This window comes from Hypanus sabinus, chromosome 25 (assembly GCF_030144855.1).
Source record: "Hypanus sabinus isolate sHypSab1 chromosome 25, sHypSab1.hap1, whole genome shotgun sequence".
Lineage (NCBI taxonomy): Eukaryota > Metazoa > Chordata > Chondrichthyes > Myliobatiformes > Dasyatidae > Hypanus > Hypanus sabinus.
The window spans coordinates 1,521,935-1,543,165 of NC_082730.1; the positions used below are offsets into that span (position 1 = coordinate 1,521,935).

Consider the following 21,231-nt stretch of genomic DNA (forward strand, 5'->3'; position numbering starts at 1 on the left):
TCAAAGGCTTTACTGATCTTACAGACATCAACAATATACTTCATTACCTCAGAAATATTCATTCAAATTAGTAAGCCACGATTTTCTACAAACACAGCTATGCTGTGTATCCTGTATCAATCTCTCTGCCTTTCCACTGTAAATGGATCCTGTGCCTCAGATGCTTGGCCCACTGTATGTTCCCTACTCCCCTCTTTGAATGGGAATTGGGGGCACATTTGTCATCCTCCAGTTATCCATCTGGCAGCACATTGGTGTTCAGGGAAGGTTTCAAAATCTGCCATGACTCCAGCCATCTCTTTCACCTTCCACAGCAGCTTGGGACAGGGTCTGTACATTCTCCCCATGGAACGTGGGTTTCCCCCACAGTCCAAAGAACTACTGATTAATAGGTTAATTTGTCGTTGTAAATCGTCCTGTGATTAAGCTGGGGTTAAATCAGGAGATGCCAGGTTGGGAGGTTCAAAAGGCCAGAAGGGCTTGTTCCACACTGTATCTCAACAAACAATCCCACCCAGATATCACATCTCTTTGATTAGTAAGACCTGAACCACACTTTCATCTTCCTCTTAGCGGGTTTAGCAGTTCCTCTTTGTGAATGCTCCAAGTATTCATTTAAGCTCTCACCTACACTTTCTGGTTTCATATACATGGACCTTGCTCTGTTCCTGGGCATTCTTTTGTCTTTAATATTCTTACAAACCATCTTCAGATTTTCCAACCCTTTGATTTCCTTTGCAAGTCTCTCCCTACATTTCGTCTCTTCCTGTCATTAGTTTGCTTCACCTACCACATGGTTCATTTTTCCTCTTTATCCAACCCTTCAAATCCCTCTAGATCCAGGTTCTGCACTTGCTTTCCTTACAGGAATGTGTCAGCCCTCAATTTGCTGCTTTTACACTGAATGCTTCCCACAGTTTAGATGTCACCTTACCTAAAAGTCAGTGCTTCCAGTCTACTATTCTTTGGTCCTATCGTTTTAAGAAAATCAGGCTTCCCCCATTTAAGCACTTTATTCTATGTCACCTATTCTATTCACAAACCACATAGATATACAAAGTTATGGCCATTATTTCCCAACTGGTGCTTAGGAGTAGAAGATTGTGAATCACTGCCTCCATCCGACCAGCTATATTGCCCAAGACAAGGTGTAGTGATGCACTTTCCTTGTCCGTCCATCTACATCCAATCTCGAAGCGCTGTCTCTGGGCCTTAAACACTCCCTTGTCCACCCATCTACATCCACCCTCAGAGCTGTGTCTTGAACACTTCCCTTGTCCGTCCATCCACATCTAATCTCGAGGGGCTATCTCTGGGCCTTAAACACTCAGTCCCACAGTCCAAAGACTCCCAGGTAACACCTGGGAAAGTGAAATAATGAACTCATGTACTCTACTTCAATATTTTTCCTCTTTTTGCACTTATTAAATTTGTATATTTATATGCAAACCAGTACAAGATTTATATTTCTTATGGGAATTTATTTCTTATTATATATTATATTATATATTTCTTATTTATATTTCATTATGATAGAGCTGAGGATGATCAAGCAGATTTACAAGTAGATGATGGGTGTAACATGAATGTAATACACGCCAATGATTGGGTACAAATGCAGACAGAGCAAAGTGTTAAGTAGTTCCATAGACAAAATTCAAAGGGCAAAGAATGCAGGACTGAAGGTACTTTATTTAAATGCGTGTAGCACTTGGAGTAAAGTGGACAAACTCATGGTCAATTAGAGATTGGTAAATATGACGCTGTGGGCATCACTGAGCTGTGGCTGAAAGGCCTTAACTGGGAGCTTATCAAAGGATACTTTGTACTGGAAGGACAGGCAGGAAAGCATAGGCAGTGGTGTGGCTCTGTTAGTAAGAGATGGAATTACATCTTTAGAAAGAGGTAACTTAAGGCCAGAGAATGTTGAATCTTTGTGGATGAAGTGAAGAAATTGCAAGGATAAAAAAAATTATGGGAATCGTATATAGGCCTTCAAATAGTAGCCAAGATGTGACGTTGAGATTGCAAAGGAAACTGGAAAAGGCATGTAATAAGGGTAATGTCATTATTGTAATGGAGGACTTCAAAATGCAAGGGGAATGGGAAAATCAGATTGGTGTCAGATAGCAAGAGGGAGTTTCTTAAATGCCTACAAGATGGCTTTTTAGAGCAGTTTGTGCTTGAGCCAGCTCAGGAAAAGGCTATCATAGACGGGTGTTGTGCAATAACCGTGATCTTAGTAGGAGCTTAAAGTAAAGGAACCCTTAGGAGGCAGTGATCATGATTGAATTCATACTGCAGTTTGAGAGGCAGAAGCATAACTCACATGTATCAGTAACACAATGGAATAAAGGGAATTCAAAGGCACAAGAGAGGAGCTTGTCCAGGTGGATTGGAGGAGGGTACTGACGAGGATGACCGCAGAGTAGATGGCTGAAGTTTCTTGGAATAGTTCAAAAGGTGCAGGATAGATACATCCCACAGAGGAAGAAGGTCTCAAAGTGGCAGGGGTAGGCAACCATAGCTGACAGGGAGGTTAAGGCAGCTTAAAAGCCAAGGAAAGGGCATACAAGGTAGCAAAAGTGAGTGGAAAGTTGGATGATTGGAAAGTTTTATCCAACAAAAGGCAACTAAAAAGGTACAATGGAAAAGATGAAACACGAGGACAAATTAGTCAGTAATATAAAGAAGGATACCAAAAGCTTTCTCGGTTATATAAAGAGGAAAGGGAGGCGAGAGTTGATTTTGGGCCTCTGGAAAATTATGCTGGTGAGGCAGTAATGGGGACCAAGAAATGCCAGAAGAACTTAATGGGTACCTTGCAGCAGTTTTCACTGTGGAAGACACTGGCAGTGTGCTAGAGTGTCAGGGACCAGGAGTGCCATTGCCATTACAAAGGAAAAAGTGCTAGGCCAAGGTCTTAAGACGGATAAGTCACCTGGACCAGATAGACTACATCCCAGAGTTCTGAGGGAGGTAACAGATGCACTGGCCATGATCTTTCAAGAATCACTTGATTCTGGCATGGTCCCAAAGGACTGGAAGATTGCAAAGGTCACTCCACTCTTTAAGAAGGGAGGAAGGAAAAAGAAAGGAAATTATAGGCCATTTAGCCTAACCTCAGTGGTTGGGAAAGTGTTGGGAGTCTATTAAGGATGAGGTTTCCGAGTATTCAGAGACTAATGATAAAATAAGTCTAAGTCAGCATGGTTTCGATAAAAGGAAATCTTGCCTGACAAATCTATTAGAGTTCTTTAAGGAAGTAACAAGCAGGGTAGACAAAGTAGAAGTAGTGGATGTCATTGATTTGGATTTTCAGAAGGCATTTGATAAGGTGCTAGTTAGGTGCATTTGATAAGGTGCTTGTTAACGACTAGTTAACAAGAAAATCCTATGTCATTACAGGAAAGATACTGCCATGGATAGAGGAATGGCTGACAGGCAGGAGGCAGTGAGTGGGAATAAAGAGGGCCTTTAATGGTTGGCTGCCAGTGACGAGGTGTTCCAAGGGTATTGGGACAGCAACTTTTCACATTGTTTGCCAATGATTTAGATAGTGGAATTGATGGCTTTGTGGCAAAATTTGCAAATGATACGGAGCTAGGTAGAGGGGTAGATAGTGCTTAACGAAGCACTGAAAATGTGCAATAAAGTGGCATATATTATAGTGTTGGGAAATATATGAAAATGCATTTTGGTAAAAAAGAAACAATAGTGCGGATTATTATCTAAATGGGAGCAAATTCAAACATCAGAGACGCAAAGGGACTTGGGAGTCGACATGCAAGATGATTTCCAGATTAAATTATAGGTTGAGTCTGTGGTACAAAGAGGCAAATGCAATGTTGGCATTCATTTCAAGGGGAACAGTATATAAAGGCAAGGAGATAATGCTGAAGCTTTAAAAGACACTAGTCTGGCCACCCTTGGAGTATTGTAAGCAGTTTTGGGCACCCTATCTCAGAAAGGATATGTTATGATTGGAGTGTCTAGAGTAGGTTCATGAAGAGGATTATAGACAATAGACAATAGGTGCAGAAGTAGACCATTCGGCCCCTCGAGTCTGCACCGCCATTCTGAGATCATGGCTGATCATTCACTATCAATACCCAGTCCCTGCCTTGTCTCCATATCCCTTGATTCCCCTATCCATCAGATATCTATCTAGCTCCTTCTTGAAAGCATCCAGAGAATTGGCCTCCACCGTCTTCCGAGGCAGTGCATTCCACACCTCCACAACTCTCTGGGAGAAGAAGCTCTTCCTCAACTCTGTTTTAAATAACTGACCTCTTATTCTCAATCCATGCCCTCTGGTACTGGACTCTCCCAACATCTGGAACATATTTCCTGCCTCAATCCTATCAAATCCTTTAATTATCTTAAACGTTTCAATCAGATCCCCTCTCAGTCTCCTCAATTCCAGCGTGTACAAGCCCAATCTCTCTGCGTAAGACGGCCCTGCCATCCCAGGAATCAACCTAGTGAATCTACGCTGCACTTCCTCAATTGCCAGAATGTCCTTCCTTAAACCTGGAGACCAAAATTGTACACAATATTCCAGGTGTGGTCTCACCAGGGCCCTGTACAAATGCAAAAGGACATCCTTGCTCTTGTACTCAATTCCCCTTGTAACAAAGGCCAACATTCCATTTGCCCTCTTCACTGCCTGTTGCACTTGCTCATTCACCTTCATTGACTGGTGAACTGGGACTCCTGGGTCTCTTTGCATTTCTCCCTTATCTAACTCTACACCGTTCAGATAATACTCTGCCCTCTTGTTCCTGCTTCCAAAGTGGATAACTTCACATTTATTCACATTGAATGACATCTGCCCAGTATCTGCCCACTCACCCAGCCTATCCAAGTCTCCCTGTATTCTCCTAACGTCCTCTTCGCATGTCACACTGCCACCCAGTTTAGTATCGTCAGCAAACTTGCTGATATAGTTTTCAATGCCCTCATCTAAATTCAAGGAAGGAAAGGGTTAACACGAGGTGGTTTCGGCAGCTTAGCCTGTACTCACTGGAATTAGAATGTGTGGGGATCTCATTGAAACCTACCGAATGTTAAACGGACTAGATACGGTGAATGTGGAGAGGATGTTTTCTCTGGTGGGGGTATCAAGAAGGCACAACCTGAAAAATTGAGGGGCAAACATTTAGAAGAGGTAAAGATTGTTTTTCAGCTAGAAAGTGCTTAATCTGTGGAATGCTCTGCCACAGGTTGCAGTGGAGGCCAAGTCCATGGGTATATTTAAAGCATTGGTCAAGGCAATAAAGGATATTGGGAGAAGGCAGGTGTATGGGGTTGAATGGGATCCAGGATCAGCCATGATGGACTGGTGGAGCAGACTCAATGGGATGAACGACCTAACTGCTCCTGTCTTATATCATTCTTCTTGTAATTGAGTTTTAAAATGTATTGCAGCTACAAAACTGATTTCATGACATGTTGCCAGCAGTATTACACTTGATTCCAATTCTTATTCAATAATCACTTATTGTTTATCTTCCCAATAACTGAAAGCACACCTGTTTCTATCTTCTATTGATTGTTTGGAGTCTGTATACACCCCTAGTACGGTGAGCATAGGCATTGTAGTGGCATCAGCACTGGATTTTGAGCGTGTGTATCTGAGTTCAAATCCAGCCGAGTCCCAACCCAGGCAGCAGCCGTATCTGTGCTGAAGAAAGGACTGGCAATCTACTTCTGTACCTTGCCACAAAAAAAAACTATCGACTACTATCAACAGGCTTACGACAAGATGACAAAGCACTCAATGACAAGGTGACCATGTCTCATTTGATCCAGGATATCCTGAATACTGAAGCAATGCAGGTGTACGGGGTTGACCTGACTAGCAACCCAATGCCCCCTCTTTTTAGTGTAGGGGTTCCCAGGCATTTTCTAAATGTCATGGACCAATACCATTAAGCAAGGGGTCCGTGGATTGAGGGTTGGGAATCACAGAGCAATACTGCACAGGAGCAGCCCCTTCAGTCCATGTCAAACTAGTCCCACCCACCCACACCAGGACCAGAATCCTCATGCCCCTGCCACCCACATACTCATCCAAACTTCTCTTAACTGTTGAAATTGAACCTGCATCCTCCACTTGTGCTGGCAGCTTGTTCCACTCTCACAGTACCGAGTGAAGTTCTTCCTCAGGATCCTCTTAACTATTTCACCTTTCACACTTAACCCATGACTTCTAGTTTTTACCCAGTGGAAAAAGCCTACTATCTAGTTTTATACCTCTATTTAATCTCCCCTTATTCTCCTATGCTCCAGGGAATAAAGTCCCAACTCATTCAATCTTCCCCTACATCTCAGGTCAAGTCCCAAAAGCATCCTTGTAAATTTTCTCTGCACTTTCAAATCTTATTGATAATCTTTTTTGTAAGTTGGTGATCAGAACTGCACATAATTCTCCAAATTCAGCCTCACCAATATCTTGTACAACTGCTGTAAGGAGTTTGTACATTCTCCCGTGACCATGGGGGTTTGCTCACACATTCCAAAGATGTACCAGTTGATAGATTAATTGGTCATTGTAAATATTCCTGTGATTAGGCCAGAGTTAAATTGGGTGATCGCTAGGCAGCGCAGCTCTAAGGGCTGACTCTGCTGTATATCAATAAACTAAAATACGTTGATTTATGAAGGCCAATGTGCCAAAAGCTCTACAACCATCTATCTCTAACACTTCCAAACAATTACAGATCTGTACACCTAGATTCCTGTTCTACTATACTCCTCAGTGCCCATTTGCTGTGCAAGTTTTACCTTGGTCTATCAACCCAAAGTGCAACACCTCACACTTATCTGCATTAAATTCCAAGTCATTTTTCCAGCTGGACGAGATTATGCTGCAAGCTTTGATAAATCTTCCTCGCTGTTCACTATGCCAATTTTGGTCACCTGCAAATTTACTAATCCAGTACCAATCCCTGCAACACACCATCCAGTCAGAGGCAACCACCTACCACTACTCTCTGGCTTCTCATGTAAGGTCAATCTAATTTACTACCTCAACTGCAATTTCTCATTTCATCTCAATCTCCCATGTAAGACCTTGTCTTTCACATTGCTTCTACCTCAGCCAAAACATCTGTACCCTGGAATAATGCCGCACTTTCAGCTATGTCATAATGCTAGTCCCACATCATAATTAAAGTTCAGGCTTCACTTGCACCCCTTGACTCCTTGCAAAGGGACAGGTAGCTAAATAGATGTAATTTAGCTAACTGTTTCCACCTTACTTTAAACTTTCCCCAGCACTGGTAACTCTCCCAGTAAAAATGCTGGTCTCACTCTGGTTAAGATGCAACCTATCCCATTTGTACTGAATTCACTTTCTCCCAAAATGGTTCCTGTGATCTGGGGACCTAAAACCTATCCCCCTGCAGCCAGATTCACCTGACCTGTCTATGAGCTCCTGGGACCAGACGCAATGTAGAGATGACTCTCCCTCTTCTGTAAAAGTTTACCACCAGCTCCATAAACACACACAAAGATCTCAACATACTCCAATTCTTCTTTCTTCGCCATTACTCTGCCGTCAGTGGCTGGGAGATCTGAACTCACAAATCCATCTGAATTCCATTGCCACATCTCTCCCTCACCCATCACAAATCCACCTACTCCTTCTATAGAAGTAACCAAGGTAAAGAACTCAAAGCAGTGTCTCTTGGATATATCAGTCAGGGCCTCTCCAACTGACACTGACCACCAGATGTGGGTTAATGCCCAAGGTGCCAAAAGCCCAATCTCCCCACCCTTCATTCTATTTAGTCCCACAAATAAACACTGTTGCAATCTCCCCCCCCCACCCCCACATTGTACACTGGGTCACTCATGCTCCCTCTGCAATGCACTCCTTTCTCCTGTCAGATCAGGCAGTGCCCTCAAGCTGAGAGGCTGCGATCTGAAAGCCACTGAGTGCACATGAACCCTTCCACTCCAGAGCTATGTACTCAGCCAGGGTGGGGAAAGACTTGGCCATTGCCCCCCCCCACCACGTGATGAACTGCTAAGTATCCAACTTATTGACTGTGTCACTTTACCCTGGACCCTAGCCAGAGCAGCAGTGAGTGTCATCACACCAGTATCCTGATCGTCAGCACACCAGCCACACTGGCCCGTTCAGCCCTGCTCCCACCTGCTAGACAGGAACAGGAGACTATTCAGCCCATCCCCAGCCTGTCACAAAGGAGCTCCAGGCTAATTGTGATGAGGCAATGAGCATGGAGGGTGGGGGGTGATGAGGTAGAAATATCAGAAGCCCCTGTTTACAACCATACAGTTTAATAATCACATTAGCAGTCACAAATGTTACACAAAGGTCTAATTCAGAACCCAGGTCCAAAATAACTGCTCCCAGGGATAACCCACTACACGAACCGTGTCCAAGGGTGATGGCACAATGCCTTCCCAGTCGAGCAGCAGCTGGGGCCAGCTCTCTGCTCCCCAGAGACAAAACAGGGATTGAGGAGGCTAGGAAACCAAGACTCCGGTGCCCCCAGTCCGGCTGCTGGAGTCACTGTCACGAGCCGACTTCTCCTCCTCGTTCATCAGCCGGATGTTGTACTTCTCCCGGTACTCTGTCAGCTCTCGACCCTTGCTCTGGATCTGGGCGTTCAGCGATTCGATCAGCTTCACCAGCTGCAGGAGGGGAGAGTAGCGTTAACACACTCACAACACAATGACATCCCAAACCCTCAGTGATCTGGCAGGGGAACCACACCCAATTCAGCGCACTTGGGTTTCCTGCTCTGGTGCAAAGCCATTGCTCAGAGCACTGGGTTAACATTTTTATATGGGTGGAGAAATAACTGAAACTGCAGACACACCTCAAACAGGCCCTTCAGCCCACTGAGTCTATGCTATTAGTCACCCACATGCTGATCTTTCACCAATGCAATTCCTCTCAAATTCCCCCAGATTTAACACCTCACCCACAGACTAGGGGACAATATACAGCAGCCACTGATAGAAACCTTTGGGATGTGTGAGGAAATCCTTAGTATCTAGGCAGAAGCCACAGGGAGAACGTGCAAATTCCACCAGAGATCAGCACTGAAGCCAGGACTCTGGAGTTGGGGGCAACAGGTCCTGCTGCTGCAACGTGTAGTCAAGACGCACAATTCACTGTAAGACTATGTGGTGCCACTGGGTGCAGGGCAAACAGTGGCTTAGCTGAAGGGCCCTGCCGTCAGATTGACTGACGTCACAAGGTAACGTTACTGCCACTGTTGCTTCCAAGCTGGGCAGGCATGCAGCAGCTGAAAAGCTCCCACGCACACGCAGCCTTTATTGCCCCACAACTGGAACAAAGATAGACAAGTTTACAAAACAAAAAGTTTTCTGTGTTGTACCGCATTTCATTGTCGTTTGTTTGATATGTGCTGTGTCGTATGATGTGAGTGTCATTCCGTGACCATGATTGTTCTTGGCAAATTTTTCCCACAAAAGTGGTTTACCGTTGCCTTCTTCTGGACAGCGTCTTTACAGGGTCAGATTGTCTGCCTGGTGTCACTGGTCACATAACCAGGACTTGTGATATACATCAGCTGTTCCTAAGGCTTCACATGGCCAAGGGTGACCCAGAGGCTAGCAGAGGGAAGGAGGGCCTTTGGCAGAGGTGCATTTCTACCCAGCCAACCATTTCATTATACCCTTTAAATTAAATTATGCAAATTTTCATTCTAAATATTAATATGCATATTACAAAAACAATTAAAATTCTGCATAGTTCTTAGGTCGTGTAAAAATTTCCTGCTCAGAGCAAGGGTTGGTCCATGCAGCTGTTTACATGAAAAATTAGAGTTGTTTGCTAGGAACAAATAAATAGAGGGATGACAGTTCCCCCTCAAACTCACCTAGAAGACTGCTAACAGAGAAGGTCGGTGCACACAGTAAAAGCCCATGGGAGGAAACGGGCGAATGGGTAATGGGTGTTTGTATGACTGGAGCTGACCCACAGGGTCAGTGCTCCACCCCTCACTGTGTTGTAGACAGGGATGGTTTAGAGGCGACGTGAAATGGCGTTAAGTCACAGAACCCTAAAGGACCAGGACAGCGAGATAGTGTAGATTGCCCAGCTGAGACAGGGCATTAATTTATTTAATTTAGTGATACAGTGTGGAGTTGCCCCTTCCATCCATGCCACCTCGACAAACTCACAACCCCAGTTAACCATAACCTAATCACGGGAAACTTACAATGGCCAATTAACCTACCCGGTACATCTTTGGACTGTGTGAGGAAACAGAAGCTCCCAGAGAAAACTACACACTCCATGGGGAGGATGTAAGAAACTCCTTACAGAAAGGCAGCGGAATTAAAACTCTGAACTCCAGAATGCCCCGAGCTGTAGTAGCGTAGCACTAACCATTACACTACCCTGGCACCCAGGGAGGGGGAATTATGGTTGAGGGGGTCCTACTGGAGATGGGAACAGCTGGGCACTGGCCCAACCACCTCACCTGCTGCTGGTTGTTCTCCAGGGCCGGGAGAACCTCCCTCACCGTCCGTTCCACCAGCACGCCTCCCACCATACGGTAACACTTGCGGCTGGGATCCACCTCTGCCAGGGTTTCAATGACGAGTCTGGGTGGGGAAGAGAGGAGCAGGGAATGAAGAGGCTGCTCACTCTCACCACCATTTAAATGAGCTACTCAACCCTCATCTCTATGTTTTAGAAACTTCTTCCCTCTGTGGTCAGATCTCTAAACCTTTCATGAACACTAACATACTGTTCTACTCTTGCTCTGCTTTTTGCAATGTATTAATTTGAGTTTTTGCACCACACTGCTGCCACAAAATAATTTTCCCAACATACATAAGGGATAATCAATCTGATTCTGATGCCCACTCTCCCCATTCCCCTCAAATACAACCCCTCCTTCTACACACACCTCACACCCCATATCCTCCCCCAGGTACAGGCAAAACCCCAAACAAACCATGTCAGCTCTCACCAACCCTAAAGTCAATCACTTAGCAAACAGACCCTTTGGCCCATCCCGTCCATACTCACCAAGATGGCTACCCGAGAAAAACACTTGCCTGCATCATATCCCACTGTATGTGTATACTTGGCCAAATAACATTAAAGTTAACTCTACCACTTCGTCTGCCAGAATCCCACTTGAAATGTTTCCCCTCTCGCCTTAAACTGTTTGGACTCCCCTAGCCAGGGGAAGTTACTGGAAGCATCCATTTTATCTATCCCCATTGTGATTTTACGGGTCTCCTACCCTCCAGGGCAAACAGTCCCAGTCTCTTCTCTTAAACCAGGGAAGATCCTCACTAATCTGTTGAATACCATCTCCAGCTCTATGACTTTGCTAGATGGCCAGATCTGCACATGATAACCCGAATGTGGCTCCAGCTATTCTCTGCTCCCCGCCCACACGCACCCGTGCTCCACCACTTCCTGCTCCAGCTCCGCTCCCTTCCCGACTAGGTTGCGTTGTTCCTGTCGCAGACGATTGAAGCCGGCCAGCACCTGCTCGGGAGTAGGCCCGGAACCGGAGCTTGAGCCCGGAGCTCGGGGCCGACCTCCCGACACGGGCCCAGCAGTACGAGCACCACCAGATCCCGCTCCGCTCTCCATCCCGCGGAGGCGGTGACTGGCGTTGCCAGACGTGCGCCGCCTTTTATAGACCTCCACCCACCGCAGGTAGTCCCCGCGAGCGCCTGTTGGGGCTTTGCCACCTGACCATTCGAGGATGGGGATTTTTTTTTACCAAACACAATGAGGAACGGCACTGCCGATGCTTCATAGTGGTAAATATTCTCATTCTAAATGGCCACCGCCTCTTGTTTCCTTCGACCCTCATAAATAAAAGCAAAGGTGACAGAATTTTAGCCAGCTAAGCCCGCCAGGACCCCAACCGTCGCTCCCGATTCTGGCAGCCATCTTTCTGTCTCGCTAATGCTCCTTCTACAGTTTGCAAGAAGAATCGGCGGGTAATTCCAGTTACACTCTCGCATTCCAGAGAACAATTTCTCAATGGATGCTCTCGAAGCTCTGAGTTTGATTGTGGCAAAGTAATTTTTTTTAAGTCAGGCTAATACATCGGTTTGCTCTAGAAAAGACCCTGACTCAGCCGTGTGCGAGAGTCGTGACGATGACGTCACCATAGTTGGAGAGGAACGGGAAGATTTTTTACCAATCAGTGAGGAGGGGCGGGCTCATGCTAATAATTACCAGCCAATTAGAAGGCGAGGATGGGAAATCACTTCAATTGAGCTGCTCCTCATATCTGTTCACCCTCGGTTCCCAGTCCTTCATCATTTATGATTCCGACTCCGCACATTGACCCCTACCCTCTTGCCCATGACACTGACTCAGCCCCATGGTCCATAACCACCTGCTCATGACTCTGACCCCATCACGCAAACTCTTGAACACCTCAACAGCCCTACCCTGATTCTCTCCCAATCCCTCTCACTATTAGTCCTATCCTGACTCACTGCCTCCCCACTTGACCTTCACCCATCACCACACTCCATTCCCCTATTGCATCCTGTCCCCGTGTCCCTTGCTTGGTCCCTCTATGATCTCAGTGCCTAGGGACAGACCTATCTGTGTGGACATCGAATTCTCCAACTTCCGGTAATTCCCTCCCTCTCCCTTCCCCCATCCCACCTTCACTCTCCTAGCTGCCTATCACCTCTCATGACTCTGCCTTCTTCTACTACCCATAGCGCTTTCCCCTTAGATTCCTTCTTCACCTCTCCTGCCTATCCCCTCCCCCACCCCTTGATCTTTCCTCTGATTGTTTTTCCACCCTCCCCCCACCTTCTTTATAGGGCCCCTGCCCCTCCTTCTTTAGTCCTGATGAAGGGTCTCGACCCAAAACATTGACTGCTTCTTTCAACGGATGCTGCCCGACCTGCTAAGTTCATCTAGCATTTTTGTACGTCTTATCTGTCTTGTCTTTTGCTTGGGGTGGGGGGGGGGGGACCCACTCTACAGTGCCTCTAAAAAATATTCAACCCCCTATGAAGTTTTCATGTTTTGTTGTTTTACAGCATTGAATCAAGTGAATTTAGTTTGGTGCATTTTTTGAGACTGAACAACAGAAAAGGACTCTTTCAAGTAAAAGTGAAAAAATCTCTACAATGTGATCTAAATTAATTATAAATATAAAACACAAAATAATTTATTGCATAAATATTCACTCCATTCAAGTCAGTATTTAGTAGATGCACCTATGGCAACAATTACAGCCTTGAGTCTGTGTGGATAGGTCTCTTATCAGCTTTGCACATCTGTACACTGCAATTTTCCCCATTCTTCTTTACAAAACTGCTCAAGCTCTGTCAGTTTGCACGGGGATTATGAGTGAACAGCCCCTTTTCAAGTTCAGCCACAAATTCTCAATTGGATTGAAATTTCGACTCTGACTTGGCCACTCTAGGACATTAACTTTGTTGTTGATAAGCCATTCCTGTGTATCTTTGACTTTATGCTTGGGGTCATTGTCTTGCTGGAAAACAAATCTCCCAAGTCACAGTTCCCTTGCAGACTGCATCAGGTTTTCCTTCAGGATTTCCCTGTATTTTGATGCATTCATTTTACACTCTACCTTTACAAGCCTTTCAGGGCCTACTCCAGAGAAACATCCCCACAGCATGATGCAGCCACCACTATGCTTCACGGCAGGGATGGGGTGTTTTTGATGATGTGTGATGTTTGGCTTATGACAAACATAGCATTTAGTCTGATGGTCAAAAAGCTCAAATTTGGGGTTTCATCAGACCTTTGAACCATCTTCCAGCTGACATCAGAGTCTCTCAAATGCCTTCTGGTAAACTCTAGCTGAGATTTCATGTGAGTTTTTTTCAACAGTGGCTTTCTCTTTGCCACTCTTCCATAAGCTGACTGGTGAAGCACCCAGGCAACAGCTGTACGTGCAGTCTCTTCCATCTCAGCCACTGAAGCTTGTAACTCCTCCAGAGTTGTCATAGGTCTCTTTGTGGCCTCCCTCATTTGTCCCCTTCTTGTAAGGTCACTCAGTTTTTGAGGATGGTCTCCTCGAGGCAAATTTACCATTGTGCCATATTCTTTACATTTCTTAATGATTGAGTTAACTGTATTCCAAGAGATATTCAGTGACTTGGAAATTTTCTTGTATCCTCCTCCTGACTTGTGCTTTTCAATAACCTTTTTGTGGAGTTGCTTGGAGTGTTCTTTTGTCTTCATGGTGTAGATTTTGCCACGGTACTGACTCCCCAGCAGTTGGACCTTCCAGAATAGTATTTTTACTATTCACTTGAAACACCTTGACTGCATACAGTCTCCAAAAACAGATCTCCATTTAACTGGTTACATGACTCCTAAAACCAAATGGCTGTACCAGTGATGATTTGGTGTGTCGTATTAAAGGAGGTGAATACTTATGCAATCAATTATTTTGTGTTTTATATTTGTAATTAGTTTAGATCACTTTGTGCAGATCTGTTTTCACTTTGACACAAGAGTCTTTTTCTGTTGATCAGTGTCAAAAAAAGCCAAAGTAAATCCACTTTGATTCAAAATTGTAAAACAATAAAACATGAAAAATTACTGCAGTGGGGTGAATACTTTTTTATTGGCACTGTGTTTGAGTTTCCTGGAGCTATTTGGATGGAGGCTTATTTGAGTGAGGGTGAGATGCATTTTGTGGGGGTAGGAAGGGGTGTATTTGAGTTATTTGGAGGTGTTTGAGTTTGCTGGAGATATCTGGATGCAAGTAGTGTGCTTTGAGTTTGCCGGGGTCTATTTATAAGGGATGTACATTATTTCAAAGTAGGGTGGTATTTGTGTGAGGGGTGTGGGAGAGAGGGAGGGAGGTTAGGCTGTTTACTGACAAACTCTTCTTTCCTCTCCTGGGGCAGGACCGAGGCCATGTCCAGCTCACGGAGGGCCCTGATTGGAGTGGGCCAGATGACCGCGTCTGCAGACAAGGAGCACAATTTCCAGCAGTGCCAGGAGCTGGTGAAGATAGGGGCTGCCCGCGGAGTCCACATGCTTTTCCTGCCTGAGGCCTTCGATTACATCACACCCAGCACTGAGGAAACCCTCCACCTCGCTGAGGGTCTTGACGGAGAGCTGATAGAGAGATACCGGCAACTGGCCAGGTAGACCTCCTTGATCCTCTATATTTGCCACTTATCTCCATTCACTCATTCCCCTCGTTCCCCTCCATCCCCCTTGTCCCCTCAGTCCCCCTCATTGCCTATGTTCCCCTCCAGCCTCCTCATTCCTTCCTGTCCCTCTCCATCCTCACTGTCTTCCTCCAATCCCTCATTCCCTCCATCCTCCTCATTCCCTCCATCTCTCTTGTGCCTCCAACCCCATGTCCCCTCGTGCTCCTCTGTCGCATTCGTCCCTCTCATCTCTCTCGTTTCTCTCTGTCCCTATCGTTGCCTTTGTCAGCATCATCCCCCTCTATCCCTCCTCATCCCTCAGTTCCCATTAACAACCTCCCCCCATCCCGCTGCATCGTCTCTCCCTCGATTTCCCGCACCTTTTGCCCCCTTCACCCTCTCTCAAAGGCCTGTATCTGTCTGCAGGGAGTCCAGACTCTGGCTGTCCCTGGGTGGGTTCCACGAGCGAGGACCACACTGGGATCAGGACCGGCGAGTCTACAATACCCACCTGCTACTTGATGACTCGGGTAAGAGGGATTGGCGGATTGAAGAGCCGTGTGGGCTGGTGGGAGGGAGGAGGTCCCGGATCAAGGAAGGATGGGGAGAGACCGCCCTGTGTCTGGGACAGATATGATTGTGAGGACCAGCTAGCCCTGGATAATTATACAAATCCAGGTTGATGCTTTCTGTTTGCCGTCACTGGGGGTGGTGTGACCATAGGGAGATGGATTTAAAACCAGGAGGCAGAGCTACAAAGTATATTAATCCTGTTGTATATAGGACAAACTGTGGGGCTCTACCGAAAGACCCACCTCTTCGATGTGGATCTCCCGGGTCAGGTCTCACTCAAGGAGAGCAGCTTCACTATACCCGGACCACAAATTGAGCTGCCGGTTACAACTCCGATTGGCAAGGTAAATATGATGGGACTGTGTCTGATCTGCGACCTGGATGTGTGTGATGGGACAGTATAGAGGGCATGTGTGAAGGGACAATGTAGAGGGAACTTCTCTCTGTGTCTGACTCATTCCCTGGGAGTGTGTGTTGGATAGTGTGGAGGGCGATTCACTCTGTGTCTGACCCATTCCCTGGGAGTATATGATGGATAGTGTGGAGGGAGATTCTCTCTGTATCTGACCAGTGTTGTGCTTTCCTACCACAGATTGGACTTGCTATTTGTTATGATCTTCGATTCCCAGAAATATCTCGAACTCTAGCTGATGCTGGAGCAGAAATTCTTACATTTCCATCTGCTTTTACATTAACGACTGGCATGGCACATTGGGAGGTGAGGCTTCATGAAAGTAATTTCACTCTGTCAAATTTCAGGTATGAAGGAAAATGCTTAATAATGATGTGTGTGTGTGTGTGTGTGTGTGTGTGTGCGTGTGTGAGAAATAAGGTGAAAACTTCAAAGACTTGGCATCTTGTAGGTTATATCATCGTTCAGAAGAGGGTTTGCAGAGACGTAGAGATTACACGAGCCGTGATCAGTGCTGATGATGGTGTGACAGACCAACTGCTTATTTGCTCACAAACGACCGTCAAAATCATGCGGAGGAGTGGAGCGCAAAAGAAAATGAGCCCTCCCAGGTTCAACATCAACAGCCTAAAAGACACAGCGAAGGTACAATATCTCCAGGCTACCCTTTCTGAAAGATTCCCAAAGCAGTATCTGGAAGACATTGAAGCATACTGGACTACACTGAGGATCACCATCCTTGATACTTGTGAAAACATCATTAGATACAAGACCTGCAAAAACAAAGGTTGGTTTGATGAAAATGACAACAAAATAATAGAGCTAATCAACAACGAAAGGAAAACTTTCTGTGCCTGGCAGAAAGACATCAGCTGCAAGGCTAAAAAAGCAGCCCATTTCAAACAAAGGCCTTAGTCTAGCATAGGGTAAGGGGAATAAAGAATCAGTGGTGGACAGAGAAGGCCCCAGAAACACAGCAGCCTGCTGATTCTGGTGATATCAGGGTTTCTTTATTGCTGCCATGGCAGTGGCCTAAACTCCCTTCGCACCAAAGATGGATTTGCTGCTAAAGGACAATGATGCCATCGGATGGCAAGGTCACTTTCAGGAGCTACTTAATCCTAACACCACTGTTGACATTGAAATCACTTACCAGCTCCCACAACAACTCATGGAGGAGGATGTGAGTAAGCCTCCTAGTATCAAAAAGGTGCAGACAGCTTACAAGAAATTGAGGAACAACAAGGCCACCAGGCCTGATGGAATTCCAGCAGAAATTCTCAAGGAAGGTGGCACAGAACTTTTAAATCGTATTCATGACCTGCTGGGACCAGGAGAAGATTCTGGCTGAACTCAGGGATGCCCAGATTGTCACGCTCTTCAAAAAGGGTGACAAAGCTGACTGCAGAAACCATAGTGGCATATCCCTCCTCTCTACAACAGGAAAGTACTCATCTGAATTTTATGTGACCAGTTTTCACCTCTGACAGAAGATCTCCTGCCTGAGTCTCAGTTTGGCTTCCATTCAGCCAGAGGAGTATCTGACATGATTTTTACAGCACATCAATTGCAGGAGAAAGCTCGGGAACAAAATCTCCCACATTATATGGCTTTCATAGACTTTACAAAAGCATTTGAATCCATAAATCATTTTGTCCTTTGGCAGGTACTGTCCAAAATTGGGAGCCCAGAGAAAGGTCTTGCAGCTCTTCGACAATGATATGAGTGCAACAGTCATTAGCAGCAGCAGCCGTGAGACAGCTCCTTTTAAGGTTGGGACCAGGGTCAAACAGGGGTGCATCATTGCCCCAACACTGTTTGCCATTTTCATTGCAACCATTCTTCACCTCACAGGCCAAGACCTCCCACAAGGAGTCCAGACTCTCTGTAGGACAGATGGTAGTGATGGGGGGGGGGGGAACACTCTCCAATGTTAACAAGTTCAAGACAAAGAGCAAGGTGTCAACTACTTCCATCATGGAGCTCCAATATGCAGACAACATCGTAGCTCACTCTGAGGAGGATCTGCAGTGTATAATGGATGCTTTTACCAGAGCATACAAACTCCTGGAACTTGATCTAAACATCAAGAAAACCCAAGTCCTGCACCAACCTGCTCCAAATCAAGCTCCTAAACCTCTAACCATCCAAGTTGACAACATCCCCCTGGAGAACACTGATCATTTCCCATACCTTGGTAGCCTTCTTTCTTCAAGAGGCAACATTACCTTGAAATAAATCACGGAATTGGCTGTGCGAGTGCAGCTGTTGCCAGGTTGAGAAAGAGGGATTTTGAAGATCAAGATATCAAGACCCACACTAAGCTTACGGTTTATAAAGCTAAAGTCCTCACCTACTTGCTATATGGAGTGGAGTCATGGACAACATACTGCAGTCACATAAAATCCTTAGAAGCTTACCATTAAAGATGCCTCTGAAAGATTCAGAGAGCTGAAGAACAGGCATGCTAACTCAAGTATCCTGTTGGAAGCTAACATTAACCCCATAGCCACAGTCGTGTATGTGATCACAATTGTGATGTGTCAGCCACATCATCCGAATCCCTGACTCCTGCCTCCCTAAACAACTCCTGTTCGGCCAAATCAAGGATGCAAAGTGGCTCCTGGAGGTCAGAAAAAGCAGCTCAAGGACTATATCGAAACCCACCCGAAGAAGTGCCACATCAACCTGAATGGATGTGAGAAGTAATCACAGGGAAAGCTGGAGAGGGACTATCTATGAGGGGAATGCACAGCCGGAAGAATACCTGCACTGTGCCACTGAGACTAAGCGGCTTCAACATAAGGAGAGACTGGGAAAAGTCCAACCAGCTACATCCACCAGCATCTCAATGGCCTACACCTGCCAACACTGCAGTAGGACTTGTAGATCACAGACCGGCCTCTTCAGTTATCTCAAGACCCACAAGTGAGCAGATCAACACCAGGAAAGGAATCGTACTTAACTACGAGGTAGGTGTGTGTGTGTGTGTGTGTGTGTGTGTGTGTGTGTGTGTGTGTGTGTGTGTGTGTGTGTGTGTGTGTGTGTGTGTGTGTGTGTGTGTGTGTGTGTGTGTGTCTCTCTCTCTCTCTCTCGTGTGAGGGAATGTTCCTTTAGTAGTGCATTCTGTGTGTTAGATGCATGTGTGGACTCCCACAATGTGACCCACTGTTGCCCTGCCACTCATCCTGTTCTCTCTGGCAGACTCTCCTGCGGAGCCGGGCGATCGAGACGCAGTGCTATGTGGTTGCGGCTGCACAGACAGGCCGGCACAATGACCGCCGCTTGTCCTTTGGCCACTCCATGGTGGTGGACCCCTGGGGCTGTGTGTTGGCCCAGTGTGGACAGGGCCTAGGTCTCTGCTGTGCTGAGATCGACCTGGACTACCTGCAGCAGGTGCGCCAACAGATGCCCGTGACCCAACACCGGCGGTGCGATCTCTACGGGAGTGTGGGTAAACCTCCATCCCTTAGCTGACTGTTCTCCTCATACTCTCACCAACGTTAATCAGGCACCAGAACTGTCTGTGTTTATCAAATCTTATACACCTGCTGCTGTCAATAAAGGAAATATTACCAGGGGCTGTCCGCTTAAGACTGGCAGAGGAATGAGGTGGGCATGAAGGACTGTGGGTGAAGGAGCAGAATGTGTGAGAGATGATTGAGGGGGATGGTGTATGTGAGAAAGATCTTACTAGAGTTTTTGTGGTCACTCGATGGATATTGCTGTGTATGAGCATGTGTGTGTCTGTCTCTCTGGATCCTGCCATGCAGTTGGGGATCATCATCAAATTTGTACATAAGACGGAGAAGACTTAGGCGTTTTGGTCTATATCTGTAAGAGCACTGACTACAGGAGCTGGGACATTATGTTGCAGATATACAGCATGTAGGTGAAGCCACATTTGGAATACTGTGTTCAGTTTTGGTCATCCTGATGTAGGAAAGATGTGATTAAGCTGGAAAGAGTGCAGAGGAGATTACTGATGATGTTGTCAGGACAGAGCGTCTTTTCAGAGCGGGCAGCGGAGTCCGTGGAAGCAGAGTCCTGGGCTTTGGCTAAGTGGGCTTCGGCGTAAGGGGACTTCGGTAAGCCTGTGTGATTGCTCGCTGAGGGGAAGAAGGTAAGGTCGCTAGGTGCTTTTTAGACATTCTATTAATCCAGTTCAGGTATGGGGGAGACAGTCAGAGCAGTGGTGTGCTCCGTATGCAGTATGTGGGAGGTCAGGGTCAACACAGTTGTTCCTGATGACCACACCTGCAAAAGGTGCGTCCAGCTGCAGCTCCTATCAGCCCGTGTTAGGGAGTTGGAGCAGGAGCTGGATGAACTACAGATCATTCGGGAGGCAGAGGCAGAGATAGATAGGAGTTATCAGGAGGTAGTCACACCAAAAAACCAAGAAGTAGGCAGATGGGTGACGGTCCAGAGAGGCAGAGGGAGCAGGCAGAGAGAGCAGAGCACCCCTGCGGCCATTCCCATTAACAATAAGTATACCGTACTGGATATTGTTGATGGGGATGACCTACCAGGAATGAGTTGCAGTGGTCCTGCCTCTGGCACAGAGGTTGAACCCTCAACTAGAAAGGGGAGGAGGGAAGAGAAGAGAGCGATAGTTTTAGGGGACTCTATAGTTAGGGGGGCAGATAGGAGATTTTGTGGGGCAGATCGGGAGTCTCGGATGGTATGTTGCCTCCCTGGTGCCAGGGTCCAGGACATCTCAGATCGGGTGCAGGCTATTCTTGAGAATGAGGGCATGAACCCAGATGTAGTGGTCCATGTAGGGACCAATGATGTAGGTAAGGTGAGTGAGGGGGTCCTGCTTAGAGAGTTCAGGGAGTTAGGAGTGAAGCTGAAAGGCAGGACCTCCAGGGTGACAATCTCGGGACTGTTACCTGTGCCACGTGCGAGTGAGGCGAAGAATAGAATGATTATGCACATTAATACGAGGCTGAGAGCATGGTGCAGGAAGGAAGGGTTCAGGTTTTTGGATAATTGGTCTTTGTTCCAGGGATATTGGGATCTGTTTCGAAGGGATGGTCGACATCTGAACCGGAGGGGTACTAACATTCTTGCAGGAGTATTTGCCAGTGCTGCTTGGG

The 21,231-nt window shown here is 46.3% G+C and overlaps 2 protein-coding genes across 7 annotated transcripts; one reads left to right on the top strand and one right to left on the bottom strand.

Annotated features, from left to right (window-relative positions):
* Positions 1-8,293: 8,293 nt before the first annotated feature.
* On the bottom strand, positions 8,294-11,669 carry pfdn2 (prefoldin subunit 2). The gene is made up of 3 exons (XM_059949897.1): positions 11,427-11,669; positions 10,491-10,614; positions 8,294-8,667 (listed from the first exon to the last, which is right to left on the bottom strand). Exons 1-3 carry the CDS (start codon positions 11,621-11,623, stop codon positions 8,500-8,502), a joined length of 489 nt encoding a protein of 162 aa, XP_059805880.1. The 5' UTR covers positions 11,624-11,669; the 3' UTR covers positions 8,294-8,499.
* nit1 (nitrilase 1) lies at positions 11,659-19,733 on the top strand. Of its 6 annotated transcripts, none has more exons than XM_059949894.1 (6): positions 11,659-11,796; positions 14,896-15,138; positions 15,574-15,677; positions 15,931-16,064; positions 16,313-16,438; positions 19,337-19,732. In XM_059949894.1, exons 2-6 carry the CDS (start codon positions 14,906-14,908, stop codon positions 19,607-19,609), a joined length of 870 nt encoding a protein of 289 aa, XP_059805877.1. In that variant the 5' UTR covers positions 11,659-11,796; positions 14,896-14,905; the 3' UTR covers positions 19,610-19,732. The 6 variants fall into 6 exon arrangements, with proteins under 6 accessions (XP_059805877.1, XP_059805875.1, XP_059805874.1 ...); XM_059949892.1 differs by lacking the exon at positions 11,659-11,796 and adding an exon at positions 11,821-11,979; XM_059949891.1 differs by lacking the exon at positions 11,659-11,796 and adding an exon at positions 11,940-12,060 and having other exon boundaries at positions 19,337-19,733.
* Positions 19,734-21,231: the final 1,498 nt, after the last annotated feature.